Below are 25157 nucleotides of genomic sequence, written 5' to 3' on the forward strand. Positions count from 1 at the left end.
TTCACTGAGGAATCGAGCTCCATTTAATCGGAAATATTCACCCCACACGGCAGGGGACGGATGTCCCTCTTGGTGGCCCCGTATCTCTAAAATGGCCTTCAAGCGCCGAGCCCTGCTCGCTCAGTCGCTCCCGGCCGGCCTGACTGAGCGCTGGTGGTGTCTCTGGGGCAGCGGCCATCTCCCCGTCACCTCGAACCTGCCTGGACGTTTTAAAAAGGGCTCGTCGCCACCCGCACCCCCACCCCTCCCCGACAGCCTCCTTCAGGTCACGCCCAGAAGCGGGGCGCCCCAGGCCCGACTCCATCCCACCACCCTGGGTGCTGGTTTCAAAAGAAACTGTTTTTTTTTTTGTGTTGGCCCTCATTTCTCATTTGGGGCGGAGCAGTGGCTTTGTGGCTCAGGATCTGTGCCTGTGGCTGGAAGGTTGCCGGTTCAAATCCAGCGGTTGGCAGAGGAATCCTACTCTGTTGGGCCCCTGAGCAAGGCCCTTAACCCCACCTGCTCCAGGGGTGCCGTAAAAATGACTGACACTGCGCTCTGACCTAGCTCTGCGCGCTAAACTCAAAACACCTAAGCAACCTGCCCTCCATAAAGTCCCAGGATCACAGCGTTTTGTTTTGCATGGATCCTGCACATAACAGATTGCTCATGCACTATGCACTGTCCATTGCCATTCGAATTTGTATCAGAAAGAGCGATCAGTATTGATCAGACAGATTGCACCGGTCCACGCAAGGTGTGCGCTAAGCTGAAAATAAGGCTAAGCTGATTCCTAACCTAAAGGTCAGCCTTTTCAGTCCATCAATCTTACGCTTTTATAATGCGGTGTGCATCTCACGTCAAGAATAATGAACTGCTTTAACGTGGACTTTTTCAGCCCAAATTACTTTACGTCCAGGAGAAAACATTCCACTCAGCTCCACTAGAGTGCAGCCTGGTTTTTCTTAGTTTAATTCGTTTTTGATGAAAGGAAGGACAAGCCCATTGAGTGCCAAATTTCTGTTTTTAATGGTGAAACTGATCTAGGATATTATCTGTGGGAAAAAAAAGAAGCCAGCAAAAACAAAAGTCAGCTGGGCAGATACGTAGCTGACATTTTCAACTTACTTACAGAGGCCAGCTGGCAGAATAACCTGAGCAGTTTGGTTTTAGCCCTCATCCACAGCACAGAGCACAGGGCCGAGGAGGGGTATCCTAGAGGAACTGCTCAAGGCAGGAGCTGGGACTTGAACCAGGAACCTCTTGGTGACACAGCCCCTGACCTTGACCACCGCACCCCCCCAGCCTTTGACCCCTGTCAAATCACTGCCAACGCTATAAAGAATTCCCAGTTCTGCCGCATTTCTGTTAATGCTGATAAAAACACAGAGGAAAAGCCTGCCCCTGCCCTATTAGTCTCTGACGGCTCTTTAATTTTATTGACAGCTTCTCATTACAAGAGCAGGGAACAATGCAGGCCAGCCAAGCCACACGGATCGTCCCAGCAGTAACTAAAGCCTGACATCTAAAGAGAAAAGATTACACCGCAGCTCCATTGCCTGTGATCTTTATCTAATAAGCCTTGGAAAATGAATATTCACCTGTCGCGGGAGATTGCACAAGTCGATATTTATTTTTTTTCCCTCTGAACTAAAGCAGACGGTGGCTTACAACGTCTTTCTCTTTTTGCTCCAGTCGACACAAGACAAATACAAAGAGGACCCAGGGAAACTGCTGATCGGCCCTGATCGTGAGAGTCGGGGGGGGTGGGAGGTGACGGAGGAGTGGAGACAACACTGGCATTTCAAGACACGCAAAACACAGGGCAGGGGGAGAAATAGAGAATCTGCTTCACCAGGCTCCCATCTCTGGATGCAAAATAAAGCACAAACAGCCGCCCCCACCCCCCCCTCCACCACCCGCCCACCCCCTAAGAGCCATGTCTACTTTCTCTGTGCTCCCTGGGACGTCTGTAACCTTTGCAGGAAAACAATGGTGGCGAAGTGTAACCTTTAGCTTCAGATGGGTTGTTCAACATGATGGCAGCCAGTTAAATGTCAATCTTAATATCACCGCTGAAGCCTGTCATTCTCCAAACCAATTACTCACAAATGGCCCCCTTGACAAGCCCCCCTACCCCCCCCTCCCTGGGGCCGCCCTCGACTCCTCGTTCCTGCGCTAATGCAGGCGCCAGCCCCACCACCCTCGGTCAGCCCCAGAGACTGGCCCGGTCCGGTCCCTGCTCTCAGTCAGCCCCAGAGACTGGCCCGGTCCGGTCCCTGCTCTCGGTCAGCCCCAGATACTGGCCCGGTCCGGTCCCTGCTCTCGGTCAGCCCCAGAGACTCGGCCCGGTCCGGTCCCTGCTCTCGGTCAGCCCCGGAGATCCGGCCCGGTCCGGTCCCTGCTCTCGGTCAGCCCCAGAGATCCGGCCCGGTCCGGTCCCTGCTCTCGGTCAGCCCCAGAGACTGGCCCGGTCCGGTCCCTGCCCTCGGTCAGCCCCAGAGATCCGGCCCGGTCCGGTCCCTGCTCTCGGTCAGCCCCAGACACTGGCCCGGTCCGGTCCGGTCCCTGCTCTCGGTCAGCCCCAGAGACTGGCCCGGTCCGGTCCCTGCTCTCGGTCAGCCCCAGACACTGGCCCGGTCCGGTCCGGTCCCTGCTCTCGGTCAGCCCCAGATACTGGCCCGGTCCGGTCCCTGTCCTGGGTCAGCCCCAGATACTGGCCCGGTCCGGTCCCTGTCCTTGGTCAGCCCCAGAGATCCGGCCCGGTCCAGTCCCAGCCCTCGGTCAGCCCCAGTGGCTCGGCCCGGTCCGGTCCCTGTCCTTGGTCAGCCCCAGAGATCCGGCCTGGTCCGGTCCCTGCTCTTGGTCAGCCCCAGAGATCCGGCCCGGTCCAGTCCCTGCTCTCAGTCAGCCCCAGAGACTCGGCCCGGTCCAATCCCTGCTCTTAGTCAGCCCCAGAGACTCGGCCGGGTCTCTCAAACACTTAACTGAATGAACTGCTCTGCCTCACAAGACTTTTTTAATTACTGCCGCTCTCCAGGCACACGAGGACACAGGGACACGAGTAGAAACTACAAAGATCTACAAGGAAGTGCATTCAAAACAAAGAACAGGAGGCACTTCTTTACACAAAGGGTGGTGGGAGTGTGAAACGAGCTGCCCAGCCAAGGTGCTGAAGCCGATAACCTGGATTCTTTTAAGAAACAGCTGGATGAGTTCTGCTCACGACCAGAACAGGCCCGGCGGGGCCAAACGGCTCCTCTGGTCTGTGATCGCTCTTGCGTTCTCACCCCAAGCGGTCCACCAGGTCCCACAGCACATTGGGAGACGGGACGAGAGGAGAGCCATCGTACAGCACGACCGAGGCCCCGACAGCCAGGGAGGACACCAGCCAGTTCCACATCATCCAGCCGGTCTGGGGAGAAAAACAACACACGCGCACGCGCGTCAGCACCGCGGCCATTGGGGTCACGACCCCGCCGAGACTCCACCAACGCAGGAAGTTCCTGCTCCGCAGGGCAAGAGGAAGGAGAAAACGAGGCATGGCGCTCTTGTTTAATTTAGGCTTTAGTGGGTGGGGAATTTCTCACACTCATCGGGATAAGGTTTTGCTAGAGTCTCTAACTCCCTGGGAATCACTAATAAGTGACTTGATCTCTTTAGAAATGTGAAGATTCGTCCTTAAAGGTGAACTGGAACATTTTTAAGAATTGTGAGATAAGCCTTCGAGAAAGAGGAGTTCAGTATATACAGTACTCCTTAAGCCATTATATATAATTGGGGCGGAACAGTGGCTCTGTGGCTCAGGATCTGTGCCTGTGGCTAGAAGGTTGCCGGTTCAAATCCTGCAGCCGGCAGAGGAATCCTACTCTGTTGGGCCCCTGAGCAAGGCCCTTAACCCCAACTGCTCCAGGGGTGCTGTATAAAGCCTGGCTGACCCTGCACTCTGACCCCAAGCTTCTCTCCTCCCTTCCTCCCGTCCGAGAGCAGGGGCCACACTTACGGTGGTGTAGTAGATGATGACATCACTGCTGCTCATGTTGCCGTGGAGAACGTGCTCCTTCAAGTGCTGAATCAGGGTTCCCTGTGGAGACAGAGGGGGGGGGCATTAGAGGAAATGAAAGTGAATGGGAGAGCCAGATGGGGGTGAGATGCAAGAACACAGGGGCCGCAGAAAACTGGGGTGGCATTTTAGGGTGTTGAGAGTCACCATCCCATCAATGTCCGTGGAGATGGCCTCTTTAGTGTCATTCTAAAACATCAGACTTCGGTGGACGAGGGACCCCAATTCACCACATGTGCCCCAGACCTCCAAATCGGGGCGGACCGGTGGCGCTGTGGCTCAGGATCTGCACCTGTGGCTGGGAGGTTGCCGGTTTGTATCCCGCGGCCGGCAGAGGAATCCTACTCCGTAGGGCCCCTGAGCAAGGACCTTCACCCCAGCTGCTCCAGGGGTGCTGTACAATGTCTGACCCTGCACTCTGACCCCAAGCTTCTCTCTCTGTCTGTATGCGAAAAAGAATTTGGAGGGGCACATGTGGTGAATTGGGGTCCCTCGTCCACTGAAGTCTAATGCAAGAAATTGTATATGGCTAATAACATGATCTTATCTTTTCTTAAATATCCCTTGTAGTGATGCGATGCTCTTCCCATGACCTCTCAGCACTCCCTGAGCTTTTCTGACACCACCGCCCCGCCGCAGCGAGAGACAGGCTGCGGGTCCTTGATCGTCCAGACCTCAGAGCTCAGACCTCAACGGTCACAGCAGAACCCCCGGGCCGGGCCGGGCAGTACCGCGTGAAGCACTATCCACAGGACTTCAAACTGCTCTGCGACACAGGAGTCCGGGCAGCCTAATTACAATCTGGATTTACACTTAGATCACAGCGATCATACACCTGCAATCGAGTCTTGTTTCCTATAGGACAGGACAGGAGCACGGCGTTGCTAGTGCTTGATTGAGACCGCCCTGTGCTCTGTGAGCGATCTCCGAAGCCCCAGGGCAGTCCGGAGACGTGCCCTACTCGCCTACAAAGAGACGTATAAAATCTGTCATCAAATTAAGACGGCTGACAGTGACGTACGGCAACATCTTAAACTCGAATTAAACCACAGAACACAGGCTTCTTGCCTCTACCATTATTTTCAATAAGAACCACGATAAAAGAAATCCTGTCAGCACCCTTCACTGAAAGGCAGAAAAAAGCATTTCCTAATAAATGATGTCTCCAACCCACACACCAAACAGCAAACAACGTTAAAAAAGCCAGGCTCATTTAATCGCTCCAGCTGAAAGCAGGTTGCAAAGGGGGGGTATTAAAACTTACACGCGTGTCCTTCAACACATCGGGGATACCCAGTGATCCTACAGGACTTCCCAGCAGCCCCCTGGGTGAAATATCCCTGCCTGAGCTTCTGCATCAGGCCATGCACCATGCACTGAGCTGCAGAGGCTGCAGTAGTTGTTTGTGTCTGTTCCATTGCCACACTGCCCACATCCTCCCTGCTACAACACAATAAGGCTGCTTACTGTAATGTAGCCAAGCAGTACGGTAAAGGATAATGAAAAAACCATGAACTCTGTCAGGTGGTAGAGAACCAGCACACTGCCGCTCAGAAGCCAACGCAACGAAAGACTGGACACTCCCTGCACAAGAAGCTGCCTTAATTAACAGCACTACAGGAAAAAAAAAACACACAACACCACTGTTGTCAAAGCAGCGTTAACAGAGGGTCAATTAACAGCACAAAGACGCCGCTAGATAATTACCAGGAACGAGCTGCTGTCTGAGAAGATGTCAATACAGAAATGGCTGCAGTGTCGCTTTTTTTTGCCTGGGCACTTGTTTGTGTTGGAGAACCGTGCTCATCAGTGCATTCCCTTTAATGAGCCTCTCTTGACATGTTTACAGACAACGGGGATACAATTGCTTAAATGATTTAGTCAATGGTGGGCAGTGAAATAGCCAATAAATAAGGCACTGTATATCACTCTCACTTCTGCACATCCGGCCGCTGTAGGCTAGGAGAGGGTGTCTTGTTTTAAATCGAAAATCGTTACCTGCGCGAAGCACCGAGTCACAGGCAGACGCAGGGAGACAGATTCTGCCTCTGTCATTTTCACCGCAACACCCTTGTCATTTCAGGCCCAGAGCGAAGCAGAAACGTTCTACACGTTTGCCACCAGATTTCCGCTGTCAGTGGGGGGGCTTACTGTACGTCGATGATCAGGAACGACGGGCGAGACCTGTGATTGTGCCTGCTTACGTTTAAGCCTTTGAGCTCAGGGGAGCTGCACAAACGACTTCAAGTACAGTTTCAATACAGCGGAATATTTGACAAATATCAACAAACAGAAACTTGCCATGTATTACAAAGGACTTCAATCTAAAACTGTCTGAACGTGAACTAAATTTGGCTTAAACAGGAGGGAATTGATGTTGGCATCGTTGATCTCCACTCTTTTGGTGGGACTCTGCTGCCACCTAGTGTACCCCAAAAGAAAAGCCAGCAGTAACGAAACTATTGTGACAAAAAACAGTCATGAAGCACAGAGGGAAAAAACGTCTGGCTCCAGAGGTCGAGCCCACATTAGCAGCAATTTGCATTGAATCTAGGAGCTGCGACAGACTGAAGAACGCGGTCAGGTGCTGTCGCCCACACACTGTTTTGCTTCTCAGACCTCCTGGCTAAGACACACAATTGTCGCCTCCGCAGGCCCTGGACAATTACTCCCAGAGACGCTACAGAATGAGCAGGAGAGGCGCACAGAGCTATCTTCCAACGCCTGCGGCCCTCACAGCCGCCCACCCCCGCTGCGCCCCCAGTTCGGCCCCAGGAGCGGTCAGGACCTACCCCCGCGGAGTGCACCATGCACTTGGGCGCCCCCGTGGTCCCCGAGGAGTACATGATGAAGAGGGGGTGCGAGAATGGCAGCTGCTCAAACTCCAGCTGGGGGTCCTGGTCCCCCTCCTTGCCTGTGGCCAGGAAGTCGTCCAGAAACACACTGGAGGAGGAAAGCACACCGAGGGACCCCGTGTGAAGAGCATTTCTCTCTTTCAAGAGGTCGTGGAGGAGATGCGCCCCGAGAAACGCCAACTATTCTAGTCGCTGAGCTTAATCGGCTAGATAGAGGATTTCACTCAGGTGGCCCAGCAAGGTTAGTAAAACAGATCATTATCGTCCCTGGAGCACAGGAAACACCTCCCTCTTTTCAGGGAGACTTCGCAGAGCTTTCTCGGAACCTACAGGGCTTCTAGAAAGTCTCCACCCTTTCTACAGTAAGACGTTTCGAGGCCTAACAGCCAGAAACCGCAACGCGTTGAACTGTGACCTTTATCTACATGCGGCACCACACAAGCTCCAAGTGAAAACCAGATGCTCACGAACTCTGAAGGGCCCTTACAAACGAGAAACCTAGGAAAATGGGGTTGGATATGGACATACACACACACACACACCCCTCGGCAACAGCAAGTGGCAATTTGCTGGGGTGAAACCAGGTGCCTCCCAAATCACACAAGGGATTCTCACGTTTTCAGAATAAAACCAGCTGTTCCTGTACCTCTCCCCTCCTGGGCACTGCAACTCAAAGTAAAGAGTCAGCAGCCATATCACCCTGCAGCTCGCCGCTGGCAGCCCACTGAAGCCCAGCAGGTGTGAGCCTGGTCAGTACCTGGAGGGGAGACCTCCTGGGAAAAACTAAGGTTGCTGCTGGAAGAGGTGTTATTGGGGCCAGCAGGGGGCGCTCACCCTACGGTCCATGTGGGTCCTAATGCCCCAGTATGGTGATGGGGACACTATACTGTAAACAGGCGCCGTCCTTCGGATGAGACGTAAAACCGAGGACCAGACCAGGTTCATTAAAAACCCCAGGGCAGAGTAGGGGTGTAACCCCGGCGTCCTGGCCAAATTTCCCATTGGCCCTAACCAATCATGGCCTCCTAATAATCCCCATCTCTGAACTGGCTTCATCACTCTGCTCTCCTCCCCACTGAGAGCTGGTGTGTGGGGAGCGTTCTGGCGCACTATGGCTGCCGTCGCATCATCCAGGTGGGGCTGCACATTGGTGGTGGTGGTGGAGGGGATCCCCATTACCCGTAAAGTGCTTTGAGTGGAGTGTCCAGAAAAGCGCTATATAAGTGTAACAATTATTAATTATTATTATAAAGAGCCAACTGTGGGCAGCAAGGGGCTGTCAAAAGACCTCCTGGATAAAGCTGCAGAAGGCACAGAGCAGGAGATGGATATAAAATGATTGCAATATATTATCCATTTCACCGCTGTAAAGGCAGTATCAGTATTCAACAGCGCAGACTGCACAGGGAGGCTCTCCGGAGAAACCAGGACTCTCCCCGGCTCTCGACCCCTACCTGTTGGGAACCCTGGACAGGTCCGTGTCCTGCCTGGAACGGACGTAAGGGATCACCACCACTTTCTTCAGGTCGGGAAGCCCTGAAAGACACCGGTGGAAGGATGAAAACCCCCCGTTTGGTTGAAAACCCCCCTGGGCCGGCTGAGCTCCCCTGCCGGGTGTCCAGCGCTGGAGGAAATTCCTGAGGCCGGCGGGTCAGGGGAGCAGCAGGGACAGTCTCAGTCCAGCCCGACCACGACTGGCGGCGCTGTCTCGGGCTTTTAAACCCCCCCGCCCCCCCGCCGTTACAGGACACTGCAAGCTCTGTGTCGAGGTCTTCCAGCGTCTTATTTCCACACTTTTAAGGAAAAACAAAAACACGTCTCTGAATTTCAGTGAGAGCAAAACACTACATTCCCTATTTTACGCAACATAACGTGTAGAGGTCTGTACACAATATAATATGCAAAGGGACAAGGAATGGGTTTATTCCACGCTGAAAAGAGAAGAAAGGAAACACAATGTTTCGGCTGTGGAGCTTTCTTCGTCTTTCTTCTCTTTTCAGCCTGGAATAAACCCATGACTTGTTCCTGTGCAGCCTACGCATGCTGACGCAGAGACCCACCTGAACCCCACAATATAATAGCAGGGCCACAGCCGCTGGGCTGAGGGGAGATCTCTCTTTAGCTCGCCAGGCTGGGTCCCTGCTGAGTGACGCCTGAGGCCTGGGTTCGCATCCCCGACGGTGGGGGGCCGACCTGTGAAGGCAGCAGGCGAGGGCGCCCACCTGAACCCCGAAGCGTTACAATACCACAGTTTATATTTTCTGCAGCACTCTACGTATTTTGCCCTCTATTCTTGCACACTCAGGTCTGAAGGTGGGCCTAGAGTTCCCTCTCTGGGGCCATAACGAGGGGGTCTGAGGGCAGGTGTGACCGACACCACCTCAGTTCATCGCAAAGGATGTCTTGAAAAGGCAAACGCAGCCTATACTGCCGCATGCGTCCTGGGGACGCAGGGGACACTCCCTGCACCCCCAAATCTCTTTCCATGACGTCGCTGACGGGAACCGCGACACCCCCCCCCCCCGCAGTTCCCCGGTGGTCTCCCCCATCGCCCCACCTTTCACGACGCTGCGCAGCTTCTCCATGTGGTCGTGGGTCTTGTTGTTGTAGACCACCTCGGCCACGGAGAAGATGAGTTTGGGCTGGATCTGGGAGAAGCGGTCCAGGACACCCTGAGGGGGAAACGGAACCGGGACAGGGAACCGTCAGAACCGCCGGGCGTGTGAAAGAATCTAAATCTAACAGAAACAATCTAAACATTTGGACTGGATCCAGTCGTGGTTCAGACGCCACTATAGATGGAAAATTATATTATTTACACAAAGAACAAGTAAGAAAAGCACCGTAACTTAATAACGCGGGTATGTTGTTTTAATGCCGTTACATTGACGTCTCAAAACACGTCACGGTCATTTTTCGCTTTTTCGTGATGTACCGCTTTTCACCGCTGGAGGGCAGTCAAAGCACACAAAACAAGATTCGGCTCTCTGCAAAAAAGCCCTACTGCCTCCTGGTTGTCGAGGAATCTCTCCTTGGCAGGGCTGGGTTTTTAATCACAGTGTGATTAAACCGATAATCCCTTTCGACCGAGGGAAACAAATTAGCTGGAGATGAATCTTAAAATTATGAATCGGACAGATAATCTTCTTATCAAAGATATGAAATATCCTCTTCTGCCTCCTACTTCTTTGGAGGAAACGTAGTTGCAGTTACAGTCCTAATTCATACCTAATTCAGACCTACTGGAGAGCCTTCACACCTTATAGCTGAACAGTGACGACAGAGATGCTGCCCACTCATCTTCATTAAACAAAGAATTGCCAGTGAGGTCTCAATAAAAGCCCAACATTTAACAACCAAGTTTAGATGTTTTAATTCGCAAAAAGCCAGTAATTTGTTCTTTGCTATACACACTCAGTTTTGTATTTGCCATTTGTGCCTGGGTGCTGGGAGTGTGGAATAAGCTACCCAGCCGTGTTGCCGAAGCCGATATTCCAGAGACGTATGGATCAGGCTGGACGGCTCCATTCGTTTGCACCTGATTTTAAGTTTTTCCCATCTTGACTCACAGCTAGGAGCCCTGCAATTCATGTTTTCACTTGTCGCAGGTGACACTGCCCCCTGCTGGAGCTCCGGCGCTGATGGGAGGAGAGTCACACTCAGCTAGTGACTTGACTCAGACTCGGAACCCAGCCTCCACAAGGGAAAGCATCTTCATCAGCTGAGTCATAAGGGAGAGGCCTCTTTTATCTAGGTTCTTGTTTTGCCAAGACCTTTAAACACCCGAACTAGAGCTACCAAATTAAATGGAAAACTGCAACGGTATTTTTTTAACTTGGGGTTAGAAAGATTCAGCATTGATGAGCGCATTTCAAACCTCAATGAAAGTAAAATATACACATAAACTCGTAAAACCCTCAATTTACACCACAAAATGGACTAAATTTCCAGGTACATACAGCACCACATTGCCATCATTCAGAACGAGATTCAGAGATTCAGGAGGAGGTAACAAGACTTCCGGTGACGTGTTTCGGCCTAATTTCATTGTAAAGAAGCAGGCTTGTGAACACATCTCTTTTAATTCAATATAAATAATGCTCTCGACGTCCAGAGCAAGAGAAAGGTTTTGCCGACAAATACTACTTCTGAACTCTGCATGCACATCACTTTGGGACATTTCTGCAGTGAAACGTCTGCTGCACAACCTGTACTTATTCGCTCGCACATCACATCAGTCATTACTGGGACTAGTGAGCAGGAAGGGCCGCATGGCGTCACGGTTCGTGGGAACTCTTGCTCTCGCCCGTGGCAGAAACAGGAGTTTCCGACATCACTGGGGCAAACATTCCTTTCACAAAGTTCACGATTTTGCACTTAATTCAGAATTTGCGATGCCGTCAATGAATTTCTTTTTTGTTATCTTCACTTAATAACCAATCGGGACTGCGGTCCATTTCCACAGTCACTCATACAGAACAGAAACACTTCAAAGCTCAACACAGTCACATTCAGTCAGCAGCGGTCTATGCCTCACAGGGGTTACCGCAGAGTCTAGCCCCACCCACACCTAACTTGTCCCACCCCCTGACCCCACAGGAGTGCTGAAATATCCCGAAAGCTTTCTTGGGTTGTCCCCAGCTCGGTTTCATAAACAAGTCTGCTTCGTACTTACGTTCACCCCGAAGTCCGGGGACGTGGAGCTCCAGATGGCCCCTATACTCGCGGCGGCCAGCATGGCCTCCACGGCGTGGATCCCGTTGGGCAGGTACCCTGAAACAAGAAGGCACCCCTGAGCGCAGGCACGGGGACAGAGAAGCCCCAGGACCAGCACCAGCGCGCTCCACACTTTTCCCTCACGCACGACGGGGGGCAGTAAAATGGAGGACTTTTCTTTTCTGAAGCACAAAACGATTTCCTGCAAATTCTGGGGCTCGATCCTAGAGACCCCCTGTGCAGGCCAATCCTCCTCGAGTGGACAAAGGCGCCCTCTGGTGGCCCCATAGGGACACTGCATATACTTTGACTCCTGCAGACCCCCCATGCACTGGCTAGAGTTCTTTAACAAAGGTAGATATTTCTGGTTTCCCAAACCTAAAAATAAAGTCAAGGTGAGACCACCCCCAGGCTTTTGGTATCCAGTCTCAGCTATGGCAGCCTGCATTGCCCTCAAATCCACTCCACTGCAGAACTTCCACTCCTTAATCATTTTAATGGGTAGTAACCAATATGGCAATTAGCTTGCTGGGCCAATTAAAGCTCTTGCAAAAACAAGAGACCTGGAAAACCCACAAGCTCAGCAGGCCTGCCCTGCAGCAAATCGGTCTCTACTACTGGTTTTATTGTTTTCTGATAATGAGGCGCACTCTTTACAGCTGGCGTGTCAGGAATGACTAAGAGCGAAATGTGGACTAAGTATGACCCAGAGATCATAGCTTTCATTTTGCCTGGCCGGGAGGCAGCAGCAGAAGCTGGGGTTTAATATGTTTTGCACAGAATCCACCCATTGAATGCTGTGGCCAGTCATCAGGAGCCTAGCATAAAGCCTCTTTATCTCCAGGTTCAAAGTGCTCCTACTGCTTCCTGTAGTGAGCCCATAACATACACCTTGATCTCAAAGAGCGACTGCTAGGCATAGCTTAGCTGACAGCTCTTATTTCAGAACAGTGCTGCTCTTAAACCTGAGCAGGTAGGGAAGGAATAAAACAGAATGCTAACCTTTATCAGCTTATGGAGTTTTAAACTGGAGAATTTAAATCGAGGAATGTTATGTTAAAATTGGATAACAAAGTAGTAAGACCTTGTTAAGAATATTATGCATAATTCTGGCCGCCATGTTATAAAAAAGATACTGCTGCTCTGAAACCACAACAGAGCAGAGCCACCATTCCTCTGCTTAAGAGACTTTCCTATTTGAGAGGCTCAGATAACTGAGTCTCTTCAGTATAGACCATACTATAATACAGTGAAGACTCCGAGGGGACCTCATTGCGATATTCAAAATATGAACCAGACGACACAGGTGAGAACTAAAGGGAAATGCATTTAAAAATAAAGCAAATCGCATCGTTCTAGTGTGACTGGATTATGTATTTTTTAAAAGAAAATCAACATAAATATTTCAAGAGACATTATTTTTCAGTCTCCCAGACTGTCTCACGTTTGATGTACTGTAGCCTTGCAATACTGATGGGAGTCATGCCCCGGAGGGACAGGGAGAAAATGGGTCACGCAGTTCAAGATTCGTACCGGGAGGAGCCTGACCGCGCAGATCAGGAACATGCCCTTTCCAGGCCTCATGAAATAAAATTAATGTTCTGCCCACGGTCCAGCCTGTCAGTAAGTAACACCAAGCCTGTACTGGGCTTTTACAGCTACAGCACTGGACCTGAACAGGAGGGTCTGAGGTTATAAACTGTCAAAACATCACCTACTGCTGGTCAGACGAACAATGTCTCTAGTCAAGAACATCCCTTGTAAGATCTATGTCATAAAAACATTTCAAATTAAACTGATCGTGTATAAACCTAAATACAATTGATAAACCAAACCCACTGGACACAGGCTTTGCAGTCAAAAGCAATACCCTGAAATCCCCCCCCAACTTACACATTTCTGTTTCGGTAACTGAACCACTTGAATTTTGCACTGAACTTAAAATACTGCCACCACCTGCATTTTGCTGTCTAAATGCTGGTTAAAATTAGAGCTGCTACCATGTTCCTGTCTCCAAGAATTGTGATGTCATTGGTCACTTTCTACATCAATGTTATGTCATCTTTTATGTCATTTGTCGTGTGAGGAAAACATGCAAGTTAGCATTTCGCTGTACCCAGGTACAGATGACAATAACCTTGAACGCCTGGGTGACGTACCTGGATCAATAAGCTGCTGAAAAACCAGAGGCGCTACAGTACCTGGGCTGAAGAGCCTCCCTTTCATTCGTGACCATGTCTAGATTCTCATCAAGCGGATTTAACTAAAGCCTAAACAGAACGCAAAATTGACACTGCGCGTGTTCTCCTGCATGTGCAGGTTTGTATTTCCCATTCTGCTGTGGAGTGTCCCCGATGGTGTGTGAGCAACCACACCTCACACCCACCAGCGCAAACACACCCCTTCCCACGCTCAGATCCTGCTCCCTGTTCCTGCTTGGCCTGGAGCCCTTTTTCTACTACTGCTGTCAACAGCGAAGCCGCGAGCCCACGTTGGGCGAGACAACCTCAACTCCTGACTTTGATTCGCTTATTTCGCATGGAACAGACTCGCTCCTGAGCCCGTGCTGCGCTCTGGGTGTGTTTTCACCGTGACAGTAACCCCTTCGCTTCGCAGGAAGTGCTATTTTGAGCACAAGCTACTCCCACAGGACCAGTCCGCACATGTGGGGCCGAAGGAATTCGAGGGAATGGAAGCGCTAGAGGAAAACAGACCGATGTCTTGATTTCCGCGATCCTTATGAGCCCAAGTGATGGAGTGTAGCTGGTTGCGGTCGGCCGACATACAGGCCTTCCAAACTGACCTTCCAAACTGACGAAACTGATGAAAAAGGGACATGAGATTGATTGAAAAATGCCAGACTGGGCAAACCCCCCCCCCCCCGGCAAATGATGTTTATGTTGACACGCCACATTCATCTTCTAGACAATAAGCAATAAAAAAAGGCAAACATGTTGCAATCCGGGCATGACTGGACTGTTCATTCTGAAGAAACCTGCTGGGCTGACTGTCAATGCCAGAGTCTGAATACCTGTATTAGGTCCAACACACACTGCAGTCTTATATCATTCTGTAACACCGCACACGCCTTCTACCGAGATCTCCGATGTGTTATGAGAGGCTACAGTACGAGCCTAAAGGTGTCATATAGTGATCTAGAAGGATGCCGTTTTCCTGCCTTCTGCTAACTACCCAAGCCCATATCAATGGCTGGTTGAGTCATGGGTACCCTGAGTACTTTGCCCTAATTAATGTCAACTGACAAGTCGATCAATAAAAACATAAGAAGGAGGTCAAACAGGAAATGAACAGAGACGCTGGAGGCGTGGGAGGCTCGTTGTGCTCTCCCTGCAGCTGGGAGCCCAGCAGTTGAAAGAACTGGAGCGCAACGGAATGAGCTGCATTTCAGATCCAACCCACAAACCTGAGACCCTGCTGAACAGTGACGTCAGTCAGGAGAGGCACGGGACGGTTAAGTGAATTGCAGTGCATGCACTCTATAAATAACTCCAGATTTGCTGAACAACAAGGACAACACTGCTGCCGCTCAATTCTATTATACTGAACTAAATATGGCTATTGTGCCAATAAAGTGCAAACGTAACAGCAATCTCTAGGCACAAATTTCACTGTGCCATTACCGATGAAACCTCTTCCTTATTGGTGCAGGTTGCAGTTTAGCCTGTTTGGTCCACAATATATCCCTCAGCTACAACAAAGCTGGGCAGTAAAAAGACGTGGAGGGCAGACCGCCTGTCCACAGTGGTGTTATTTGAACGGCATCGGAAACATGCCTGAGGCAGAGCAAGACAAGATCAGTCCCTCGAGTGCAGGAGCAGGAGGGGTTCCTCTCCTGGTCCCTGGGCTCTGTCGACAGTCCGCCCTCACTCCTCTAATGCTCCACACAGGATTCCAGCCAGCACCAGCTGCTATTAATAGGCTCTGATCTCCAACTGCCAACACAAGCAGGCTAATCACAAAAGCAACCAAATCCCTTCAATGGAACAGCCCACGAGGGCCAGGGTGCTTCCCGTTGCTGAATTTATTACCTCATCAATCAAGGCAAGTTACTCATCAGGCTCATCAGGGCAAGTTACTGGGGAGAGTGTGAGCGAGCCTGCGTGTGCAGGGTGGGGGTCACAGCAGCAGACACTGGGGGTTTGGGAAGACTGCCCTGTGTCTCAGAGAGACCCCGAACAGGACACGCAGTGGCCACGCAAGCATCACGGGTGGGAGTCTGAGCAGACGCACTGGGACCACATGAAACGAAGGCACAGGGGCGGGAGTGGGGGATTGTGGGATGCCGGCTCCGCTCAGCGACGCCAGCCCCTCCAAATTCCAGAGAAGTGGGAAACCCCACTGCAGCCCAGCCTGCACTCAAATCAGTCTTTTTTAACCCCTCTGCCAAGCGCTGGGGATTCCAGTCAGTCAATCCAGGGTGCTGCTATTCTGACCAGACTCGGCCAGGAGCCCTCGGGTTCGGTCTGGGGCTTAGCCTGAGCCTGCAGGCATCGTTGGGCATCTTCAGCCCTGCATCCAGAGTGCCCGCCTGACCCCCGACTGACCCTCGGCTGTGTCAGCCTGCATCTCCTCCAGATCTGCCCACAGGCAGCGGCAGGACAGCGCTGATCTGGACTAGGAATGTATCTCAGCTAAAATACTGAATGAAACTGTTATTATGAGCCTGAATCCCCATTTCTTACAGACAACAGTTTCTAAAGAAGTACAACACTTATTGATCCAGTATGCCAATCCAGTACCGCAGGTCCAGCTGCAGAGATTTCCCATTAAGCAAATAAGAAGAAAGGCTTACATGACACCTGGGTGATTTAAGCTTTGACCTCTTCTTGACCAACTCTAAAAACAAGTGCTCCACCTGTGACCGGTCTTCTGTAGCTGTAGTGATATTTTCAAAACCCAGGTCACAGATTACTGCCCAGAATGCTCAGGACATTTCAGGATATTACTAATGCAAACAGTCCTGTTTTCAAGCAGCATCGGTTTCATTTCCATCCGAACAGAACAGCATTACAGAACACAGGATTTCACACTGAAAACTTAGCAATGTTGTACAGTCGTAAGCAGTCAATTCACTTCGACTGACGCAGTTTTAACCCACTCATCAAATTTCTTTTAAACAATGCTTTCCTGGCATTATTGGATCTTGTCCTGTATTAACCATTTGTTTAAAGCATTTCAATATCCAGATCCTGAGTCCTCTTGCAGTGATGGCAGAAATTTGAAATGCTGCTCTTGAGCTCAAATTGTACTTGTCAGAGCTGTCTGATCTTATGTGAGGGGCTTGTGGTAGGAAATAACGTGGTGGGAGCTGTGAGGCAGCGGCGCTGAATGGTCACGCCACTCTGTTTGGTTGAAAAGCAATGCGGACCAACAGATCAGACCTGTTCGGGTAGGTTACGAGATTCAGAGATGGACTGATAGGAACACAAGCCACGCATGAGGCTGTGTCACTGAGGCACTGCAAGTACGTATTTAAAAGCACCAACCAAAAAATGATTTCCTCCTTTCTCTGCCAAGCCATCAAGCTTTAAATGTGACCTAAAAGACCTCAGGCCAGTGATCTGAAAATTGTTTAGCAGAATGCCCTGTACAGATGGCAGGCTTAACATTCTGTTCGTAAAAAGCACTAGGTACAATAGCCAATATCCCATTTTTCAGCTATTGTCTTCTGCCATCTGTGCTACAACGCCCAGAACATCAAACTTCACAGGAGATGCTTGCATACGTAGTGGAGTCACAGAACAGGATAAGCAGAAATGAGGCTCATTACCAGTGCAAATATGTGACCTAATTAAGGACACCTAATCAAGATTCAATAGAGGGCACTCGCAAAACAGGATTTTTAATCTACTGGCATCTGTAGTACACGGCGCGGCACACAAGCGAGGCAGAGCTAGGATGGTGATTACCGCAGGCGCCTTGGCCTCAGTGGACCAGGGATTCTCTCATTCCAAAGAGGGCTGGGGAGGGGGGGGGCGTTGAGCTCCCGGCCAATCAGGGAGCAGAGAAACCCTCCCAGGACAGAAGCTGCTGAAAGGCAGGCCTGTCGGAGCTGCTGAGGCAGGAACACAAGCGCCCGGGCCACATCACTCTTAACTCCACATTGTCCACTGAGCCCACATCCCGGGAACTCGCTCTGTCCTCCTGATTCCCCCCCACTCAGTACTGTGTAACTGTGATACAGCTCCAGGGGTACAAATGCCAGACGTCCCACAGCTGGCAAGGGCTGAAATCTTCGACCAAGCAGACATCCACAGCAAGTCTGATTCCTCGCACAGCCGCCCTATGCCTTGAAGAATCCGTTACATAAAGGATCACAGGCCGAAAAACACATGAGGACAGAGGAAATACAGTCACGTACAGAGACCATGTCATGTTTAGCCCTCCAGTCTAAATCAAGCAGCCTGTGCAGCCCAGCAGAAATCATGCTTTTCTTCTGTTCTCAGCTGCTGTCTTGGCTCCCACCAGCCTGAGCCATCACAGGGGTGTTGCACCTCCAGATGCCCCAGAACAGAGCTTATTTTCCATTCCTTGCTGGATACTATTATTATACATTGACTTCATTCTAATTGGATAGTGAGCAAAACTCCCACCCGCTGCCGGACATCTGACTGTGTTGGTGGTGGTGATGGATCCCTGGATGCAGAGGAACCGGTGCGTCTCTATCCTTAGACTTCAGAGCCCCTAACATCAGACCATTTCAAAGCCACGGGCAACGCTCGGAGCAGGAGTGTGCAATCCTGCGTCAGGATTCTGACGGGACGTCCACAGGGGGCGAGGGTGGGCACCAACATATCCTCTACGCTGGCTCTAAGCACTGGAGCCCCCCAAGGATGTGTACTTAGTCCTGTCCTCTACTCCTTATTTGCAGATGATTGTGTCACCAGGCATCACTCAAACTCCATCATTAAGTTCGCGGATGATACAACAGTCATCGGCCTGATCACAGATGGCGAGGAGCCTGTGTACAGGGAGGAGGATGAAACCCTGGCAGCATGGTGCCAGGAGAACAACCTCTCTCTGAACATCAGTAAGACTAAGGAGATGATTGTGGACTATAGGAAACATCAGAGAGGAGATCACACACCTATCTACATCAACGGGACTGCAGTGGAGAGGGTCAGCAGTTTTAAGTTCCTGGGAGTTAACATCAGTTAACAGGACTTAACCTGGACCCACCACACCAACACCATGGTCAAAACAGCACGGCAGCGCCTGTTCTTTCTCCGCAGGCTAAAGAAGTTCAGCATGCCGTCACATATCCAGGCCAGCTTCTGCAGGTGCACTATTGAGAGCATCCTGACCGACTGCATCACTGCCTGGTGTGGGAGCTGCTCCGCCCGGGATCGCAAAGTCCCGCAGAGGGTGGTGCAGTCAGCGCAGTTCATTAGCACATCCACGTCCTGAACTGTTTTCTCTCCTACCGTCCGGTAAACGCTATCGAAGCATTCAGTCAAAGGCCAATAAATTACACAACAGCTTCTTCCTCCAGGAATAAGACTGCTAAACAGTCACGCTGCAGTCACCTTCAGCAACCATGCTAATGGTCCCTGTTAAGTGGTGAGGTTACATGGACATACAATGAAAACTGTGTTTGGCACACTGCATATTGCAATATTTGGACATCACGTATTGCATTCACCCTGGATATGTAGCAGTTCTATTTATATTGAGTTTTTTTCTTCAATTTTTAAGTGCACTATTATTATGTAACCTTATTCTGTAACTTTTAATTCTGTGATATTTATTTTTATTCCCACCCGCCCCCACCCCCCCGGTGAGCTTGCTGAGCGACATTTCATTGCCAGAAATTACTGCTGCACGCTGTACTGTACTCATTTGCCAAACTGCTTTATACCCATCCATTGCTGGGCAAGTGCAAGCCAATCTGTATTGTTGTGCATTTGATAAATAAACTTTGATTGATTGATTGATTGATTGATTGATTGATTGGAGGGCCAGTGAAAACCTGCAGACTCAGTGCCCTTCCTTAGGAACAGGACTGGGGATCCCTGGCTCTGAGACAGGAACTGGATTGTGACATCAGGAAAAGTCGAGCCGCACCGCTGTCTGGTCAGAGCATCAGAGTGGACTGCCGAGCCTCCCCGATTCACTCACTCCCAGCGCCCTGAGCACAACCACCCCCCCCCTCCTGCCTCTCAGACAAGAGACACACAAGCACAGCGCCCCACCCTCCTCTGCCTTTCCGACGCGGACCCAGCACGCAAGAGTCCCAGACCTGCAAGCCCACTGAGGTTCGCAAATGTCAAGAGTTTCTGAGACAGAAAAACGATCCTTTGTACTGCCTCTGCACTCCGGCAGCATAAAGCGCCCACTGTCTCTCCACATGCCTCCAGTCCTGCATCGCGGACTGCGACTCCAGTGAGCTTCCTCCACTGCAGCGCTCTTAAAAACAATGGATACATATAAAAGCCTGGGAACTCATCCTGAAGAGCTGTTGCCGTCATGGAAAAACAGACAGGGAAACGAGGAAGAAGACAAAACTTGAGAGCACAGGAACTAAAGTAACAACCAACGAAAGTGATCTGCAAGCCTGGGAGTGGGTTTTGGGATTTGGTTTGGCTCCATGAAGGCCGTCCAACAAGTATGGGATTTGGGGATTCTGGGAGGAGGCTCACCCACAACACGGTCCCCCGCCAGGATGCCCATCTTCCTCATGGCGGCGGCGTACAGCGCCACATCTCGCCGCAGCTCCCCGAACGTCACCTTGGTGATCTCCTCCCGGGCCTCCGCTGCAAGAGACACACAGGGTCTCAACCGGACAGGAAACCCAGCAGGCGGAGAGGCGGCCAGACATCGGATGGACAGACAGACTACAGACTGACTCGCTGAAGCAGGGACAGACAGACATTGAGGCACAGACTGACAGTGGAACTGATGGACAGATGGACAGACAGGCTGACTGGCGCACAATCTGATGGACATCACATCCCATCGGATGGACAGACAGACTACAGACCGACTCACTGAAGCAGAGACGGACATTGATGCACAGACTGACAGAGGAACTGATGGACAGACATGGACAGACAGGCTGACTGACCGAGGCACAGATGGACGGACTAGACTGGTGGACTGACGGACAAACAGACAGACTGGTGGACAGCAGCGACACTAGTGTGAGAAATGGCACTTGTTCTCCAGGAGCTCAAAATCCACAACTTGCTGCCTTGCAGAGGGGTGTGTTTTTAAAGGGGAACTGCATCACTGTTTTTATATTTTGGAGTTAGAAAGAATCATTCAATGAGTTTAATGATTAAATGAGTGCATTTCAAGCCACAAAAAAAGTAAAATGTACACAGTAACTTGTAAATCCTCCAATTTACATCACAAAATAGGATACATTTCCAGGTATGAGCAGCGCCGTGTTTGCGATTCAGAGCATGGCAAAAAAAACTTCCGGTGAGGTGAAGCGGCCCCATTACATTGTAAACAAGCAGGCTGGTGAACACAGCTCTTTTAATCAAAAAGAAATATTGCTGCAGAACCTGTATTTATTCACTCGTACGTCGTAGTGAGCAGGAAGGGCTGCATGGGAACTCGAATGCAAGATTGCGATAACATAGCGTCTTACAGTACTTTCAGGAGTTTGCGCTTGATTTGAAACACGTACATTTTTTCTATACCGTCAAGGAATTTATTTTGTTACCGGGATTTCATAAACAGTCTGGGAAATTGGTACTGCAGCTCCCCTGCAAAGTGTAATAACTGACACTCCCATCTGCTTTCCACAGACCTGAACTCATCACATGTCTGGCATGGAGATGTCTTCCCTAGAATGACATTTTTTTAAACTCAATATCCAATTAGAGTAGCAGAGAAAAAAATACCTGCAGCAGAAGATAATGCAGAACAAGGTTACAGACAACTGTGCTGATGCCTTCTGACATTCAAGGCTAAATCAGATTTTGTCTAGCTCCAGGAACATATGTTTCATTTAATTTGGAGCTCCAGGCACATTATATTACGTAGTCTAGATCTGGAAAGATACGTCCACAGCGCCGAGCTTTCACCCTATTTAAGGTGAAGAGCCACATTAACTATTTATTAAAATTAATTTAATTACATTTTGTTGTAATCATTGCTAATTATAGCAAAGCTTTACTTAAAAGCCCCAAATCTGGGAAATATTGTTTAACATCCACATACATAGGAAAAAAACAAATTATTTTGACACGTATAATTTTTCTCAGGTCTGAAAAAAAGGCTAAATAATACACATTTTATTCTGAAAATACACTACAGAGACAGAGGGATTTGCTTTATGTCATGCTATTCTGTTTCTTTTAGGTTGGTTTGTTGCAAATATCCCATTAACATTTTTAGAACAACTGAGAATGGCAGGTGTATTAAAAAAGAACTAACAAAATAGCATTTAAACAAACAACAGTGATGTCACTGTGTGGAGCCTGAGGTGTGTCCATATTGCCACGTATGTCATGTAGGCTGTGGGGCACAGAGGGTGGGGATTCACTCAGGAAACACTGTGTGAATTCCACACAGGAAAACCAGACAGGTCTGTAACATAATAATTCCATTAGGACAGACACTGGATACTGGACTGGAGATTCTCCAGGCTATCGCTAGAGAACAAGTCTAACAGGTAAGAGCAGATACTTATCGCTTGTTAATGGTAAGCATGGATTTAAGCCTGGCTTTGATCAAGATTTTTGGAAAAGCGCATATCATTTCTTCCCTTACTTCAGCCTCCACGGTCAAAGGCAATACTATAGTGTGTTTCCATAAAAATCTGTTTGTTTTTTTCCCCAAGACACAGCATAGCAATTTGATTTCCTGCTGCTGGGTCTGCCAGTCTGCATTTCGTATAGCTCGGGAAAGCTCGCTCTCTGCGGAACAGGAAGGAAGTGTTTCAGTGGGGACGGTTTTCGGAGGCGCGCGCTTACTTGCAGCATACAGAGCCACTTTGTCCTTGTCCTTGTGCTTCAAGAGGTTCTCAGCGTAGTTGAGCCGAGAGCCTCTGAACCACTCGGGAACATCAGAGATGCCCTTTGTCACGTCAACCACCTGCATAGACGACAAGCAGAGCCAACAGAAGATGGTTATATACTGTAAAACTACACATATGAAACACATATAAAGCACTTCTGACCTTACAAAAGACTGGGAAACATTATCCAAAACTTCACAGAGGATGTATTAGGTGTTAAAATACAGTTTCCTAAACATTTATGTATTTTCTCCATTCCCATATTTAAAATATTAGCTTTGGGAACCTAACACCGTTATTTAAAAGCTGCTCTTCAGGCACAGAGCCATTCATTGTAGGAACACACTTGTAGCTGAGAAATATAGGTCTCACTTCTAAAAACATCGGACATTTTTGCAAACGAGAAGAATCATCTTTCTCGCTTGGTAATTGAGCAGCTAATTAAATCCACTGTAACACTGGCACCTTCTCTAGCCTTTAATCTCTATCTACCCAAATTAACAAGATGTGTGTTTCAAATTGCCTTCACTGCCATAAAAAACTCCCGATGAATTATCGGAATTACGCAAATCTACAATACGACCATTTCACAATGTTAAAAATGACGGACAGACAGTAGCTCAGTCCATGTGATGTTCCTGGATTTTTTAAATAACAAATCCTGTCTACTGGGACAGCCAGTGACATGAAGGCAGTCACTGGATCTCAGGGTCTCGCTGTGATATTCCCACAGGCCTTGCAGCCTGTGGAAATGTAATTTTTAGGGAAAGGGAAACATTATTGTATGGGTGAAAAGGGGTATTTTTAGGATGAGTTTTTGTTTCGGGTCTGCATCAGAACTAACGGATCATTTTGAATCCGAATAAACTTCCCAGTTTTTCCTCCCACTTCAGCAGGAGGTGTACTCACCTCCTCGTAAGTCTGCGAGCCGACGATCCCACAGAACTTCCACACCTCCGCCCAAAACTCCGGATAGCTCTGCACCGACCACTGGTACAGGTCACTGTAGTTAGCTGGGGGAAAGACATTTCTCTTGAGAGGTATACCACGGTGAAAGACGAAAAATGCTGTGATGATGATCATAATAATAATAATAATTATATAATAACAATACTTATATAGCTCTTTTCTGGACACTCCACTCAAAGCGCTTTACAGGTAATGGGGATCCCCTCCACCACCACCAGTGTGCAGCCCCACCTGGATGATGCACCAGTACACTCCCCACACACCAGCTATCAGTGGGGAGGAGAGCAGAGTGATGGATACATTTTTAGGTAGGTGTACTTGCACTAAAAAAGGAGTAAAACTAGAAGTGATGTAGAGCACAGATGCACTAGGCAATTACAGTACTCATGATTCGACTGCTGCTGTAATCTACTACGACTACCAAGATGGAGTGCCAGTTTGGTGTGCATATTGTGCATACTGCTTAAAAGCTGAAGGAAGCCTGTGCTTTCAGCCAAAACACAACCTGCTGTACACGTGTCTATGTAAATACGTGCACACCGGGCAAAGGTTCTGCTTTGAGTCCGATTCCAGTCTTCTCCATCCCCGCTGCGATCTGAGCCGCAGAGGGGCACTCGATTGCGTAAGAGGCCCAGACTGTGCCACTCACGTACGACCTCATCGGAGGCCGGAATCTGCTTCAGATTACCAGCCTGAAGTCGAGTGTTTCGTTTCACACAAACAAGAAAGACATAAAGGCCGCGGAGCTGAAAAAAAAGCACATGCCACCGAGAGGAACCGTGTGCATTGGATCCACGCGTGTCGCTCAATCGGAGGGTGCAAACTCCTGACAGCTGAGGTGCTTGTACACCGCGGAGCTGAACGGATTCGGGTTCTGTGCTTTAAAAACGCAGAGGCCTTTAAACATCCGTGCGTCACCCCTAAGGGCTCAGTGACAGTGCAACAGTGCTCCACAGGTGAGGACACAGGCTGCGTGACATCACCTGCGTCCCGAAACAACGCCTCTGTGTCCGCACTCACCCAGACTGAGCCCGAAGTCCCGGTTCACCTGAGCCCTGAACCTGTCCATCTGCGTGTTCTTCTTGGAGTCCGGGTACCACAGCACCTTGGACTCCATGATCTCCTCGCTCACTCCCTCCGTGTCCTTGGACATAGCTGGAAAGCGCCTCAAGTCACTCCGGCAGACCCCGGACAGCCCCCGGTTTCATCGGGACTGAGGCTGCACTTCCTTGACAGCTTTGCAGTAAAACTGCTGTTGACAGTCCCTCCCACCGAGAGCTCCGCCCTCCGCGCCCAGCGCGTATCCTTACCCACCGCGAAATAGACCCAGCGTGCTCCGTGCTGTCTTAACTCTTCTGTAACGTCTTAGAGGATAACGAGTACATCTTTATTTAATGCGCGTTAGGCTTAGTATGACAAAACACCGAAGTGTTAGAAGGCGTTAATGAGGTATCAACAGCAGTTTTACAACCTCGTATTATGCTCACTGAGACTCCTAGACTGGCGCCCAATGATGTGATGTCTTAGAGACATTTTAGAGGGTCACCAGATCCATCAAAAACGAGTTACCCCAAGGACCTCTTTC

General features: G+C 49.9%; 1 protein-coding gene across 1 annotated transcript in view; it reads right to left on the reverse strand.

The window, feature by feature from the left end:
- aacs (acetoacetyl-CoA synthetase) overlaps nucleotides 1-24837 on the reverse strand; it is a 52494-nt gene extending 27657 nt beyond the window's left edge. Inside the window, exons 1-10 of the mRNA XM_069182016.1 lie at nucleotides 24593-24837; nucleotides 23513-23616; nucleotides 22560-22680; nucleotides 20274-20387; nucleotides 11573-11670; nucleotides 9455-9569; nucleotides 8352-8433; nucleotides 6835-6985; nucleotides 3983-4063; nucleotides 3270-3394 (exon numbers count right to left, since the gene is read on the reverse strand). Coding sequence (XP_069038117.1) covers nucleotides 3270-3394; nucleotides 3983-4063; nucleotides 6835-6985; nucleotides 8352-8433; nucleotides 9455-9569; nucleotides 11573-11670; nucleotides 20274-20387; nucleotides 22560-22680; nucleotides 23513-23616; nucleotides 24593-24725 — 1124 coding nt within the window. The 5' untranslated portion in view covers nucleotides 24726-24837. The remainder of the gene's footprint in view (nucleotides 1-3269; nucleotides 3395-3982; nucleotides 4064-6834; nucleotides 6986-8351; nucleotides 8434-9454; nucleotides 9570-11572; nucleotides 11671-20273; nucleotides 20388-22559; nucleotides 22681-23512; nucleotides 23617-24592) is intronic.
- Nucleotides 24838-25157: the final 320 nt, after the last annotated feature.

This window comes from Lepisosteus oculatus, chromosome 22 (assembly GCF_040954835.1).
Source record: "Lepisosteus oculatus isolate fLepOcu1 chromosome 22, fLepOcu1.hap2, whole genome shotgun sequence".
NCBI classification, from domain to species: Eukaryota; Metazoa; Chordata; class Actinopteri; order Semionotiformes; family Lepisosteidae; genus Lepisosteus; species Lepisosteus oculatus.